The 15857-nt window shown below is 35.6% G+C and overlaps 1 protein-coding gene across 1 annotated transcript in view; it reads left to right on the forward strand.

Annotated features, from left to right (window-relative positions):
• LOC110468097 (protein eyes shut homolog) overlaps nucleotides 1–15857 on the forward strand; it is a 597595-nt gene that overhangs the window by 164448 nt on the left and 417290 nt on the right. Inside the window, exon 12 of the mRNA XM_077782364.1 lies at nucleotides 14357–14616. Coding sequence (XP_077638490.1) covers nucleotides 14357–14616 — 260 coding nt within the window. The remainder of the gene's footprint in view (nucleotides 1–14356; nucleotides 14617–15857) is intronic.

Below are 15857 nucleotides of genomic sequence, written 5' to 3' on the forward strand. Positions count from 1 at the left end.
ACTGTTACAGAAAATCAACATACTGTTTCGCTTCTTTTTTCCCTTCTGGAAAGGATTTATTTGGAAAAGCAAAGTCAAAATCAGCCACTGCATTTTCTCAGAAATATGCAAGAATTGCTCTGTGCCAAGTTGTAGAAGCAGGTGATTCCTAAGTTCAGGATGTGTAAATATCTGAAAGATCTGTAAGTAAAAGCATGCCTGTTTACACAGTTTTAAAGATATCTTCATCTCTAAATGAATGAGTTTTAAATTATAATGGAATTCTAAAGGAAGTCACTCTATGATTATAATTTCAATGCTGTTTTCAGTGTGCCTTCTCTTTTTACTCACATTCCTTTTAACTACTGCTATACTTCTTCCTAATTATTTTCCCCTAAAAACAAGAAGCATCTTTTCCCATAGATGAATATCACCTTGGTATTCAATGATCCCAGATGCCAAATGCTTAAGTATTTTATTGCAAGCAGCAACTCTTATGTGTAATTTCTTCAGGGTTCTTTGGCCAACTCTTCCTCTCTTGCTATAGAGACACTTCCCAATTTGTCTGCTGCACTTATGACTTATCTTTCATTCAGATTTGTAGGGTTTTTTCTTGATCTTAGTACCAGGTTATGTACATATTCCTTACTCAAATCCACCTTTAAAAGGTTCATATGGACAATCAGGAGTTTACTAATGAATTAGCTAAAGAAATGTGTGAAAGCAAAAACAAGTGTTTCCTCCACAGACAGTAAGTGTTTTATAGTTCTTCTCTGGTAATACTGCTAACAACTCGAAATGTGTAGTGTGCTTGTTGTCATACTGCAGTGAAATGAGCTTTAGGGTTTCTATTGCCTTTAGCAAAAAGGAAAATATTGCTGTGCTATCTCACAGCATCTAACAGTCACTGACATTCTGCACTCCTTAGGGCATATTTTAGCTGTAATTCAACAATATTCTCAAAGAACAAGAACATTTTGTTCAAAATTCCAATAAAACATAAAAATTTGAAACAAAACACAAGTACCTGGAAAATACCTTCCCCCCTCCAAAATTAGGTCATCAACTTTTTCTTCCTGAACAGTAGCATTGTTCTACCTGGTATATTTAATCATTAGGTGATATATTTAAATAAATGTTTTAGGATGTGTTTGTTTAGAAACACCCAAAGAAAAACAAAAAGATTATTCAATGAACTCACAGGTTAAATGGAAGGAGTTTAAACCAGTTTATAAAATAATAAAGTACCTCAAGCATAGCTTTGAGAATGTATGAAATGTATGAAATGTTACCCAAATAAGTTACCCAAATTTATCATTGCTGTAGGGCAGTTAAATCATTACATATAATGTACTAATACATGAGCAGAGCTAACAAACAAAGCCGTTTGCACAGCAGTTTATGGGCTCGGGCGTATGATATGCTAAGCTTCCTTGGAACTCCTGGGGTCATCAGAGGACTACTGTGAAACTTTGAAGAGCTTCAGGGTGCCTGGTGCTCCCCAGAAGGGATAGCTACAGAAGGCTGTGACTGCTAACAAGCTGTAGCAGTGTCCCACAAGCTTTGTTGCCAACTTTCCTTGATTTATGGGGACTTGAAGCTTTTTGTTTCCAGCTGACTCCACATTAAGGACAGCCAAGCATGCTTTCAGCAAATGCTAGAAAGAGTGTATATAACTGCCAAGCCCAGAGCACAGCCAACAGAGGAGAAGGGGCCAGAAATTCTACTGAGGACACTGTATACTTAGGTAGTGAGATGCTGCAGGGCACTGTCACTGACCATCCACAAGAGTAACTAGATCAGCACATTAGAGACCTCAAACCAGACTGAGATCCTCAGGGAGGATGCAGTTCTGTAGGATCAGATTATAATGTCCATGCCTGGAAGAAGCACTTTTATGCTGGATGAGGATCTGTGTTGCCAAGTAAAGGAGCTTCAGAAGGCAGTCTGCAGTCTGTGAAACTGAGATGGGAACAATATTGTACTCTTCAAGACCCTACAAATACAAGAACCTGAACTCCCAGACACAGTGAAGCAGACCCAGGAAGAGCCTTTGCATAAGATTTTGGAAATGGAGACTCCAGTTACAATGAATGCTAGAGGCCTGTAAGCTTGACAACAGGATGAGGGCTCCTATCCTATCTGAGCTCTGCCACTACAGAGTAGGCTCAGTGACCCGGTACTAGAAGACAAACTAGAAACTCTGTCCAGTGAAATTTCTAAATCAGCTAAACCTGAGTCATGAGGCAGCATGAGAAGGAAGGATGAGTTATGGCAAGCACTGGGAGACTCTATGCTGCAGGCTCCTGATAGGAGATGGAGCAAGTAACTCTTGAAATAGTTTCCACACACATGATGGAAAAGAAGGTGCTCGGAAGAACGTTTTCACAAAGGCAAAGCATTCCTAATGATAGCAATCAATGAGATGACTGGCTTGACAGATGAGAGGACTGTGGATGCTGTTTCTCTTGAGCTTTAGAAAGACTTAACATCCATAACATCCTCATAAACAAAACATGCTGAATGGCTGGACACAAAGACCATATTCAACATAATTCATCCTTTCATCACATTATGTAGCAATGACACTAAAACTGAAATTCAATGGCTTGTCTTTTGTAGCTACACTTCTGGTCAGTAACAAAAATGCTGCCACTACATGTTGTGGTGTGTTTTTCTTTAATTTGACATTTGTTCTGTGTATGTTCAAACCCCCTCCCCCAATCTCCTCCCTTCCCCAGTTCTCAATCTTCCCAAGCTCTTCCCTAAACCCCTCCTTTCCAAGTTGTCAATCCTCCCCTTTCCTGCCTCTTTCCCCAGAACATTCCCTGTCATTCCTCCTAATCCCCTCCCCTGTTTCCAGAGCATTCCCTGTCTATTTGGAGAGGCTCAACACCCTATTGGTTACTTTGTGTTACTCCCCTCCCCTGTTTCCGCTGATAGATTTTTGCTATGTTAGTCCCTCCTTAGACTCCTCCCCAGCCCTGCCCTCATTCATTGCTGTTCCTAAACCCCTCCTCTTGAGTTCCTGTATAAAACCTTTGTTCACTCTCCCAAAGAGGTCTTGGGGCTCACTGAATAAAACCATCCTGTTCATCCTCAAGTCCCGTGTCGCCTCCGTCTGTCCCTGTGCTGACAACTGGGACAGCAGAGCTCCGCAGGGGGAGCGGCCGCCCGTTCTCTTCCCTCTCGCCGCCCAGCACGCCACCGCTCGGGGTGCCACGGCAAGAGAAGCTGCCCGCGTTACAACAACTACATGATAATCTTGGTTGAGATGTCATAGAATGTGATGATGTGTGGGATGGTGAGAATTAAAAATATAATAAATAGAAATAAGATAGTCAATGCACAAAAAGAATGTCTTAAAAAAAGTTTTCAAGACAGATTTCACTACCTCATTATTTCTAATCGTAATATTATAATGCTTCTGTTGCACATGATTCATAATAGACTCATTCCTGCTTGTTCTTTTGCCCTTCATTTAACTGCTACCTTAAAGAACATGCACGTTTTTAATTTGGAAAATCTTAATAAAATAGGAAGTTTAAACAAGCAAATAAACAAAAAATGCTGCTGACACTTTAAAAATGGCTCATTAGAAATGAATGGGAAAACCATCTGTCTTTGTTAGCTACAGATTAGATATTTCATGCATCAGCAATGTCTAATACATGCACAAAGAAACAAATTTTTTCAAGGATTATGGGCATTGCTGCTGACATTATATCCCTTCAAACCATGGAGAATCAGTAATAAACAGTTCCACATAAAAAGACAGGGTGTAGATCCCATTCTCATTACTATAAAAACTGTACTTTTTCCTTTGACTTGTGAGGTCATTAGTAAAATCTATGCTTCACTTCTTGGAAGAGATTTCATTGGTTTCATAGGCATAGATCCTTTTTCCTATGTTCTTAAAGCAATACTAAACTGGTCAAAGGTCAAAATTTTTGTTAATTAAATGTGTCAGTTTTAATGTCAAAATGTTACATGTGTTTATTTTGTCCTGAAATTACTTCCCTACCAATAGAATGGCAATGTTTCATCTTCAGTTATGAGGCATTTCCTTTTGAAGCAGAGAATTATTTTCAGAGCATAACAGTCAGAATATCTTAAAAAAATTAGAATGGGATGGGAACTAAAAATTGATTTTGGAGAAGAGCATTATTGTATATTTAGAAAACACAATTTTAAAAAAGGATTAGTTACTCAGTTGCATCTTAGTAATTGGTGCTCTGTTAGATCAATAGAAGCATTATAGGAGTTTATTTAGACTGCAGTTACAGACTGTACACTGTTAGCGGTCTTCTATAAACCAGTGCTCACTCTTCAGCAATACCAAGCAGACCAATTCAGGAACAGTAACCATCATATTTTCTTCTACTAAATGCCAGTTTGGATATAGGGAAAAAAATCTATCAGAGTTATAGAAGTGAGCCTTTATCTTTGAAGGTCACAGGTGGAGAAAAGGGGCTACAAATACAAAAATAACAGCTCTCTATGAGCAACCATAAGCATTGTTATTTGTAGGTTTCTTGGACTTGTTCATTCCCTGTTTGGAAGGGACAGTCATAAAATTTTCATGGGTTTGCCCTATTGAAATAACTCAGTGAGACACCCATAGAAGAAAGTTGTATTGTTTATATTACAGTAGATATCAAAGGTAGATAAAGACATAACTGACTCTTGCAGATGAACTGAAAAGAATTTTTGGTATTTGCTTTTATAGCTTATATCAAAACAATAATCTTTTTAAGGAGAAGACTATTTTATAAAAGGCTGTTTGCCAGAATATGACAAGTCAAATTTGGTTTTTTAACAGGATCTGCAGTACAGAAATAGTTACCTCATGTGTGACTGCAGTATTCGAGCAGTGCAGATATATTTGTTTGTTTGCCTGTCTGGTTTTTTATAACTTTGAGAAGTCCTGTCTTGTTTGAAGATGCTTATTTTTTTTTAATTTTTTTTTTGTTTTGTTTTGTTTTTTTTTGTTTACTATTTATATGCTTGAAAATTGATTCGTGGGCTAAACTAATCAAGATCTGTGTTAGGTGATTTTTGGTCAATTTAGACTTGAAAGGTAAAATGTTATTTCCTCTGTTATTCTTTTGAGGTTACAATTCTCTTGCATTATTAGGTAAATGTTATAATTTGGCGTATTAATGAAGGTCAGTTTGTGCAAATCCTTTTTTCTTTTATTTCTCTTATTCTAATAAGTAATATGAAAACACAGATTTCTCTGCTTCTTAATCTGTTTACAAAGTATTTTCTAGACTGCCAGTATTATGACACTCTCTAGCCTTTCCAAAAGTTTTATTTTCTATAGGTTCTTTTGAAAATCTGAGTTATAATGTTGAAGTTAGCATAACTGCTGCTGAGTTCTGAAAATGTTTCAATAGTTCCCTTGAAATATAGAAATATAGATACTATATGGTTAAGTGATGTTATGATGATCTAATATATTCTGCTATAATAAATAGTATATCTATCCTTAGTTATCAGTTTTTAGAATCTAATTGATTTTAGAATCTAATTGATTCTAGGCATAAAGTATTCCATGCCTTCTATGTTTGGAATAAATAAAAAGAAAAATGGGAAATAAAAAGATAAATAATACATTAGTCAATTTGTTCAAATAAATATTTTCTTACACCCTTTCTTCTATGCTTGGATCAGATAGTGCTTTGATGTCAGACTGAGCCATGGCAATGTTTGTTCTATGATTCTCTTCCTTGGAACTTGAGTAGGCCCTTGGTAAATATCAATCAACAATACTGAAAAATTTTCCATAGAATATTGGAAATAGTTCTGCAAAACTGGTAGAGACATCTTGCTTAAATAACTTGCACAGTTCAAAAACTGCAAAATGAAGGAGACAAACATTTCTTTGCTCAAATCATCATGCAGAGTTCATTTGCACAGACTTCTGAATTGGTGTGCATTTTGTTCAATTTTTTCTCATGTCAAATTCTCCAAATGTCAAGGTAATCTGTCTTCACAGTTAGATTTGTATTGTTCATGCTTCATAAAAATTCAAAGTTGGAGCATGTTATTTAGCCCTTCATGTTGCCATGCTAATTATTGCTAATAAAGTTTGCAATTGTAATCACCTTTATTTGGCCTTTTTTGATTGCCTGCGGTGGAAGAAAGAGACCAGAAAATATCTCCTTTACTCCTCTGAGAAAAAGTTCTTTCTGTTATCAGCACTCTACCCAAAGAGTTCATTTTTATCTTCTGCAATCAGTGTAATCTCTGTGTATAGGGTGAAGAGCTTTGAGGTCAATTGACAGAACTACGACTACATTGCTTAACTTCCCGAATTTAACAAATGTTTCTCCTGGAGGGGCTGTTACCTGCATTCAGGTGATAGCTTCTACTGTTTCAGTGCAGCATTTTTCTTCCTTTCAGATTTTTCAGGTCAAAAAGGACTTGTCTCAAAATCAATACTAAAATGCTATAAGAGTTACCTGTAACTCTCAGAAAATATCAGAGCAATAAAAATTGAGGAAAGGCATTGAGCTGCTTTCCATAACAACTAGGCTCTTTACACAGTAATCTTGAGTAGGGGAAGAGATTTCCAAGGGGAAATAGTGCTGAAGATATCAGTTTCCACAGGTGCAGCAATAAACCCAGTTGCCATCAAAGACTGGCATTAAATTAAGAGAGTGGAGCACAAGCAAACAGGCAACTGGGGAGATGAAAACCTTTTATTCAAAATCCTTGAAAGATGCAGAGTCATCCTGACAATTGATTTATTCAAAATCTGAGTCTAACAGATTAATTTACTGTAACTCTTGGAAGCCACATGACAACTGATTCCTTCTGATTCTTGAAAGTATGAAATAACACTTTTTTTCTCTACCAAAGTAAATCAGTAACACCCAAGAAATTGGAGGCAGATCATTTATTACTTTCTTTTCATGGTAGCATTGATTTATTGATTCTCAGTTTTTCAAATTAAGGGTTTTCTCCTTGACACATCTTTGTAGAGATGCTGCCTATTAAAAAGGCTGCAAATTACATATTTTCTTCCAGATTGTATGATGAAATCTTGAATTACCTTGTTGCTGCTGTACTGATAGCTGTTCCAGTGAGGAATGAAAGATACACAGGCAAAGAATGCAAGTCTTGGTGTTAGTGACCAGAGATGGTGAGATAAAAAGGCATTTATGTCCTTTTCCCTTTGCGTTTTGTTAAGGAACGAAGGAAGTCTAATGTGGGTTAAGTTAATAGAGGATGTTACTCAAAGAACAGCTTCACACGCCAGAATGCATAAACATTCTCTTTGAGGATATGCTGTAATTCAAGAAATTAATGCTGCTACTCAGAAATTTTTTTGACACACAGAACACAAATTTAAACACACTTTTCTTTCTCTTTACCCTGTGCTGTGTGATAAATTGCTAAGCTGCATTCCAAAATTTTCATATTACTATGGCATCCTTTTTGTACATCATGATAAGTTTTGGAGATGAAAGTTCCTAAATTTTAAGGGATGATTCAGTATTCTTAAATATTATTATAATTTATATTTAAAAAGTTGTACATGGTAAACAGTTTTTCTAACACCTTAGATAATAACCAAAACTGTAAAGCAAGAGTAAAAAATACACCCAAACATTAGAGTGATTTTTTTTGTATTTTTAAATTAATCACTACTACTTCTAAAATAGGAATTTAAGTAGGCAAGACTAATGGGAAGGAACTTCAACAATGGTTTTCCCCATGATAATGGTCTATGAATGAGACAGTTGATACCGAAACATGTTTTATTTTCTGGTTCAGGGCCATATGATCCAAGTGATCCTCCCATATGACAGCAATAATAGTCAGTTTTGCTTATTACAATTTTACTTGTTTTGTTGTCTTTCTTAATTAAAAGTATTCAAAGTATTCAGCACTTGTGCTTTTAAAGCACAAATACTCATTCAAATTAGACAGTTTGACTAGCAATTTTTAATTATTTTAATGTTTACCAGCTAAAACAGATAACAATGTAAATTCATCTGGCCTTGTAGATAGGACGAATTGCTGTTATTGAGATAAATAAGGAAAGAGTTTGATCCAAAAAGAAAGTAAGTGTGTACCTCATCTCTGGAGTCCAGTAGTCTGAAAGATGCATCCACCCTGATACAAGATGTATCTTATATTCTGGTTCAGGAAAATGGAAAAAAGAGAACAGCAGCATAAAACAAAGGGAGTTCAAAGTATAAATATCCTGCGTAGCATGTAAAATTCTGTCTCCTGAAACAGAAATGTGTGCATTTCAGCTGGAACAGAGCTTAAAGCAGAAGCAGAAATATAGCTTGCTGTCTCACTGAGCTGAATGTTACCTTGTGATTGTGTGAACTCATAACTTCAAATAGAGAATTAAGGAAGAAATATAAGGAAAACAAACAAATATAATTTTCTATATCTGCTCCTCTAAAATATGTTTGTTTGAGGATTTTTTTGTAGTGTAATGTTCCTGAATACACAGAATATCAGGAATAAATTTTAGTTACTGTTACCAAAGGGAAGAACATGAGCAGAGAAATATGAGAGGAAAGTATACAGAACAAAGTATATATTTAAAATTAAAAAAAAAAAAAAGCGATGATTAAAAGTCTGAAACAATTGAACTGGAAGAGAATAAAAACTACATAAACCTACTTAAGTAGATTTTCTGTATACATCAAACATGCAAAAGACACACTTAGACAATAGAGTAACAGAAACTTAATTTTTTATCTCTCTTCCCAACAATATACATCCCAAGTAATTTTTCTCCAGTGTGGGGCCAATATACATGAATATCTGTTATTACCTGGTACCATTCCCCAAGTACTTAATCTATGTTTTCTTAGCCACCACTTCAAATTCAACTTGTGTAGGTAGTGTATATACTTCCCATAAACCAATATCTACATCTCAATTAAATTAAAAAAATGGTATGTGTATGTATGACAAAGATAACTGTTTTTTTCCATAATTTTATCTTCATATCCTTATTCTAACAGTGGATAAAAGCAGGTGGACTTTCTTTGAAGTACAATTTTTGCAATTTATGTTCACTTATCAATTTACTCTGTAATGGACAAACTGGTCTTTGGTTACTTACTGATTAATCCTTTGGAGAGAGCTATATCAACCAATTCCCTCAGGCTCCTGGGGTGCATCTCATGGAATTCTATGCATTTAGGTATATTCAGGTTCTTCAAACCTGACCTTCTCCTAGGATGGGAAGGACTTCAGTCCCCCAGTACCTGGCATGAGCTTCAGAGAAGTGGGAAGTGAGATTAACAGTAAAAACTGAGGCAAATAAAAATGTTTAATATCACAGTCTTCTCTCTGTTGATTGTTTCCAGTTCTCCTGTCTTATTTATTGCAGCAGTATGTTTTCTTTAACCTTACTTTTGTGGCAAACATACTGCCAAATCCTTTTTTATTCTTTCGGCTCTTGCCAAATTAAGCTCCAAATGGGCTTTAGCTTTCCTAATGCCACTACTGCATATCCAGATGACATCCCATATTGTCCCCAGGATATATGTCCCTTATTCCTCGCCTGTGTATTTCCTTCTAACACTTCACTTTACCCAGGAGATTCTTACTGAGGCCTGCTGGTTTTCTGCCTTCTTTACCTGATTTCTTACATCAAGAACTGTACTCTAAAAAAAAAATATATTTAAAGAGCTTTTTTCAGATCCCTTTTCCCCGAAGGCAGTTTCCTAGGGGATCCCATGGACCCAAATACTGAAGTCTAATCTAAAATTCTAATCAACTGGAAGTTTCCTCTCCTAAAATTCAGGGTCCTGCCTACTCCATTGTTGTCCTATACCCCTCAGGATTGTTAATTCCATCCGAGCATTAGCACTGCAGCCCAGGTTAATGCTTTCTCTAATTAGTTAATCAGTGTCATATTTGATTGGTTGCAAATGGAGAGCTCTAGGAATAAAGCAGGGAATGAATTATGGTGATGATTGTAAAGGCAGGCTCAAATGAATTTATGGGAGAGGAGGAGAGATATAGGTGAAAATCTGAGGAGATCATCTCAGGGTGGCATGGGAGAGTAGAGAACTAGGAGCACAAGAAGAACTTCAGAGATAAACTTGTGATAGCTTTTTCAGGTTGAAGCTGGTGAAAGAGGTCTGGTAGCTGTCTGTGGAACAAAGAACATATTAAACTTTCAGAGTATGAAAGAAAAAAATATGTTTGTAGGGAAAAGAAGAGACAGAAACATGAGTGTTTGAAGCCTTTGTAGTGACTGGAAGTGTATGTCCTTGGAGCTTTGTGGTGTGTGATGGCACCCTAAGTTTCAAGCTGTGCATGTATTGAAAGCAAGCTCTTATTTCACTACTTCAGATGACCCAACAGCCTCTAGCTTACAAGGAATAAATTTGTCAGTGAGCACTCGGGTTTCTCAGGCTGTTAGTTGATTTGATTGAATGCACTAAACAACATAAATCCTTTCTGTAGAATGGCCCATTGTTGCATGTATTGTATGGCTAACAGGCTGACCTAAACTTCACTGAATGTCTTGCCATTTCTCATCAAGAATCTGTCAAAGAGGCAGTTGAATGATGGGCACACTGTAGCTGAGGTTTCATTTTAGGATTTTTGTTGCTTTGACTGTACCACTGGAAAAAGCAGTTCTGGTGCTACTTAAATATTGTGATTTTGTCTGCAAAACCACTTTTATCTGTGTCAAAGGTAAGTGTTCTGATTGGTATTTTCTAAAATGTTTTTTTAATACAGAAGACTAAAAAGACCAGTTTCTTGTACTTTTCTACTGTAAAGAAAGAGGTCTAAAAGAAAAAGAATGTCATCTTCTGAAATTTGTTCTACTCTGGAATATAAATCTACATTACTGCTTATCACAGAATATGCTGAGTTGGAAGGGACCAATGAGGATCATCATGTCCAACTGCTGCCCCTGCACAGGACCATCTCCAAGAGTCACATCACATGCTTTGGCATTAAGCTTTGGCATTTTTCCAGAGCTTCTAGCTGAGCTAGGTTGGAATAAACCCACCAATATGATCTTCTAATTGACAGACAGCCACTTTAGAGCTCTTAAGATTCAGGAGAGACTGCCTCTGCAGTTGGCATGCTGAAAAAATGGTTTTGGCCCAGAGAAGCTCCTGCCAAAATGTACAAATAATTGTTAAAAGAGAGCAAGATAAAAGGAGGCAGACTCTTCTCAGGGGTACCCAGTGATAGGAAAATATGCAGTGGTCAGGATATAAACTACATTAAATTCTACATGAAGATAAAATATACTCCTTTTTTTTTAATGTGAGGGTGGTCAGGTGCTGGAATAGATTTCCCAGAGAGGTCTCCATCTTTGAGATACTCAAAACCAGGCTGGACACAGACCTGAGAAAACTCTGCCTGTACCTATTTTGAGCAGGGGAGTCTAGATGAACCTCAGAAACTTTTTTCCAAAGTCAACAATTCAGGTATTCTTAAGACTCTTCCCTGTTATTTAATTCATTAAAATCTTTAATGTAGGATATAAGGCAGGTGACACCTATATAATTCACAGGAATGTGAGAAGTAGAAGGAGAGTTTTCAAGCAGGCATGAACCAAATTTAATACTTAACTTATGGAGACAGAGGAACGTACTATATTAACACTACTCTGGATACAATTAATGACTATAGCTTGCAATTTTTGACTCTAATGTTAATACAGGTGTTAAAATATAAAACCATTAATACAATTTGTGTATTTTCATTGCCATCTCCTTTTGGTTGTTTTTCTATAGAAAGCTTTTCAATTTATGGAGAGTTGTATAGAACATAAAGAGATAATACTTACGGAAGATGGTTTATATGTGTTGGAGGAATTCTGCACATGTCACAATCTAAGCAGTTAATGGGACTTACATTATTAAAATGAATAGTTTACGTAAAAGAGTCATTATTTGGTTTTCTAATATCAATGGGTGCATTTGGATTTGGTGATTGGAAAAAAAAAATATTGATGTTGGCAAAACAATAGAAAGAAATTCAGCATTGACTATCTTTATATGGACTCTTAAAAGCATATATCAGCCTTTTTTTCTCCTGAGAAATCTAGAAATTATCTTTATTTTTCTAATTAAGTGGGAAAAATCAGTAATTTTGAAAAAGTTTTTGGATTTTTGCCTTTTGATCAGTTAATTTGCAAGAATAACAGCTATAATAGCTTAATCTATAATTTGCTTTTAATAGTCCTAAAACCTCCTTACCTTTATTTAAATAACAGTTCTCATTAACACAAAATTTTGTCCTGATTCTTAAAAGTGGGCCTCAGGATAGATGCTTCTATGTAATTCTTTTTTTAGATTTAATGAGGATTCTATTAACTTTTATTTTAATAATCCAGAAAGGAATGCAAAAAGCTCTATTATTAATTGTCTCTTTTGCATTAATATTGATTGTTGCATCTCAGCTGGTAGCTGGAATGAAGCCAGGGTAGGACTGGCTAGTTCTGCAGTGTAGATAACTGCTGTGTTTCAGTGACCTAGTGTTCCCTGTAGTCATACGGAATAGTTTTGACAACTCAAAGGCACTTATGAAACTCATTAGGGAAAAAAAAAGGGGAATGAAACGTGTTTAATGTTTGCTCCTCTGCACCTCAGTTATGTCCATTAAGCTGGAGTAGGTCAGAACTGAACTGTGTTCTCCTAATACAAAGTGAAAGGCTCTCCACTTAATGAGCTTTTTAAGCTAAAAATGGAGTATAGCCAAGTGCTACGAACCAATTTGTAGTAGTGCATCAGTAGTAATTTATTCACAACTTCATAAAAGAAGTCAACAGAAAAAAGAGCAGCTGTAAAACAATTAACATCTGTTGGGTCAGTGTTCTCTGTTCAGTATGAGACATTTGAGATGCTTAATTTGTAAGATTCTGATGCTTTTATATATTGACTACTTAAGAGAAAAGTCAGTAAAGCACTGATTGGATATGCAGTGTTATTCAGTGGATGTTGCTTCTTGATAATAAATGCATTCTCCCATGTATAGCAAAAGCAGGTATGTTTGTTGTGCATAAGCAGAGAATAAAAAATATTTTTAACCATATTTCCAAAAGTATGTTTTAAGTATCATAAATGATGAGTCCTGAAATGTGATTTTTGTCAGATATTTTAAGAATGTCTGAATGCTTTTTGGTAGTAATGACTATCAGTTTTTAACATGAGACAAATACCTAATTTCTGAATCCTTAATGCTAAAATACTCAGGCCTTTAAAATTATAAATAAATCTCCTTTGTAATATCCATTAAATTTCATGTGACATGGTAATTGTATCCAACAACTAAATAGCATAGAACACAAAAAAATCTGAAAGAAAAGACTGGGGTTTTTTAGGGGTCAAATTTGCCTTTCATGTGGCAAGCAATACCTGTGCCTTACAGAACAGAACTACATAATAGATTCTCCATTAAATGACCTGTTTGTTATTTAAGAACAATTTCTCTTATCAAATTATAACTATGAAGATATAATTAAATGGTTTAATACCTGAAATGAATAATGATCAAAGTAGACAAGAGCTGGAATAGTTCATCTTTCATATTGTCTGTTGTCTTGCCAAATAGCTGCAAAAATAAAATAAAATAAAATTTTATTTACAGTGAAAGCAAAAGGAATGTATGACTTTTAAACTACATAGGGCCTCTTCTTTTGCAGCTAGTGAATAAATTTGGCTCTGCAAGCGTTGAAAGCATAAAATTGTTTTCTTTGAATTTACAGAACCATATCATATGTATATTATGAATAAAAAAAGATATTTTTCCAGTTAATGAAGAAAGGTTATTTACAATCAGATGTAATTTAGATTTTGGTCAAAGATTTCTCTTCTGTGTTATCACTAACAAATATTCACAAAAGCATTCAAAAAAGAGAAATAACAGAATGAAATTAGGATCCTTCATGATTCCTACTTTCTTAATTGTACTGGGTATGCTACCTGATGCATTTCACCCCAAACACTGAAGTACTTACTAGTTTCACACATATTGAAAAGATGTCCTTCTAATCCTTAACACTTAAAAAATGTCATTTTCATGTTTGATAATTTGTGTTCTTATTTCATCTTAAAAATGGTCTAAACATTATTTTTGCCTGCATTTCCTAAACCAGATGGTTTTCCAAGTGATACTGTAACTTAGAAAAAGTCCTTTTGCTCAGATAAATTCTGGGACAATAACCTGAATATAACTTTTATTCATAACGCATTCTGATACAATTGTCAGGAAAAGAAAATCTAGTCACAGAAATGTAGTATTGATTTTGCTTTTAATTTGCTTTTTTTGTTGTTTTTACAATAGAATGGGTTGGAAGTGATTTGGCTGAGCTGTTAATTTTTATTCTACCAAATCAATGCTCTTTTTTTTTTCACCCCTGCAGATGCACATGTACAGCAGGGTGGACAGGGCCAGACTGCAGTGAAGATATAAATGAATGTGAATCTGAACCATGCTTGAATGGAGCCACCTGTTTTGAATCTGTGAAGCCGGGGCAGTTTGTATGCATTTGTCCTCCATTTTATACTGGTGACTTCTGCCACCAGCGCTTCAGCCCCTGTGAGCTGCCTTACAATCCATGTATAAACAATTCAACCTGCTTGGCACAAGTAGATGGAAGTCCAATGTGCATTTGCAAAACAGGTGAGAACTGGAATAGTCAATTTCTTCCATTTCTGTAGTGCTCCGGAAAATTGCAAATATATGTTGATTTGTTGCTATCTTTAATGTAAGTAGAAAAGAATATGTTTCAAAGGACATAAAACCATCATGAATTGCAGCAGGTCTATCAGTTGTGTTAAAAGACTGGAAAGATAACTTTCAGTTTACTTGCTATAAATTTCTTTTTTTTTACAATACTTATTAAATCTATGGTGGCTGAGATTCAGCACTCGGAATCGGTATTCCTCAGTCAGTTGTTATAATGACATAGAGAGAGACATGCAAGTGGCCAGCAAAGACAAAACTAAATTGACAAAACAGACAGGAAGATTTAGAAAAAATGTATGCAAATTGGTGAAAGTACAAAAATTGGAGCAAGCTGGAAATGGTTTCTTTTCCTGCTGAGCTGTCAGGAAGGCCTGGCACACCAGGGAAGTAATCTTTCCTTGCTTAATGGATATAGTGGGTTTCTCCTTGTATGCACAGCAAACCAAATCACAGCAGGTACTGACAACTTCCCTGGACCATGGCTTAAAAGACACAATTTCACCCTCAATGTAGAAGAACTGCTAAGGTGGAACGGAGCAACAGGATAACCGTGCAGAACATTGCTATACCCTTCTATGTAGGAATTAAAGAATACATTAACTAATTAACAACTGTACTGAAAAGTTAGAAAATTTAAGTAGCGGGGGAGTACAATTGCTGAAACTGTAATTGGATCAGGATTTTGAAGTCTTCACTGTTATGCCTATAAAGGTAGGGGCCTCTTAGGGACAAAGGATAGTAGATAACTACAGTGTTATATGGCAATACTATTATTTGTCATTTAATAACCTACAAAGATATGGATATCACATCTAGGAGCACATAATACCTTGGGTTTTTTACTATTAAGGTAAAGGTTACCACAAGCTGCTGAGGTAAAAATCCCAAACATCACTGGGGAGGTATGCAAGTTGCTTAGCGAAGCATCTTTAATAAAACCTGTTTTTCAAAAACATAGATAGATTACTCCAAGACACTGACTTAGTAGTAAATGGCATTTAGAATAAACTTCCCAGTAGCTAACAGTCTGGTCATTAGAAAGTTTGAGTCTGGTATAAGAGGAATCTCATAATGTAGCAGTGCTTACCAAATTTTAGCAACTATCTGTAGAACATCATATCTGAAATAGGAACAACAGGACCATAAATTATACCACTATCAGTGGTACATATTTA

This window comes from Lonchura striata, chromosome 3 (assembly GCF_046129695.1).
Source record: "Lonchura striata isolate bLonStr1 chromosome 3, bLonStr1.mat, whole genome shotgun sequence".
Classification (NCBI taxonomy): domain Eukaryota; kingdom Metazoa; phylum Chordata; class Aves; order Passeriformes; family Estrildidae; genus Lonchura; species Lonchura striata.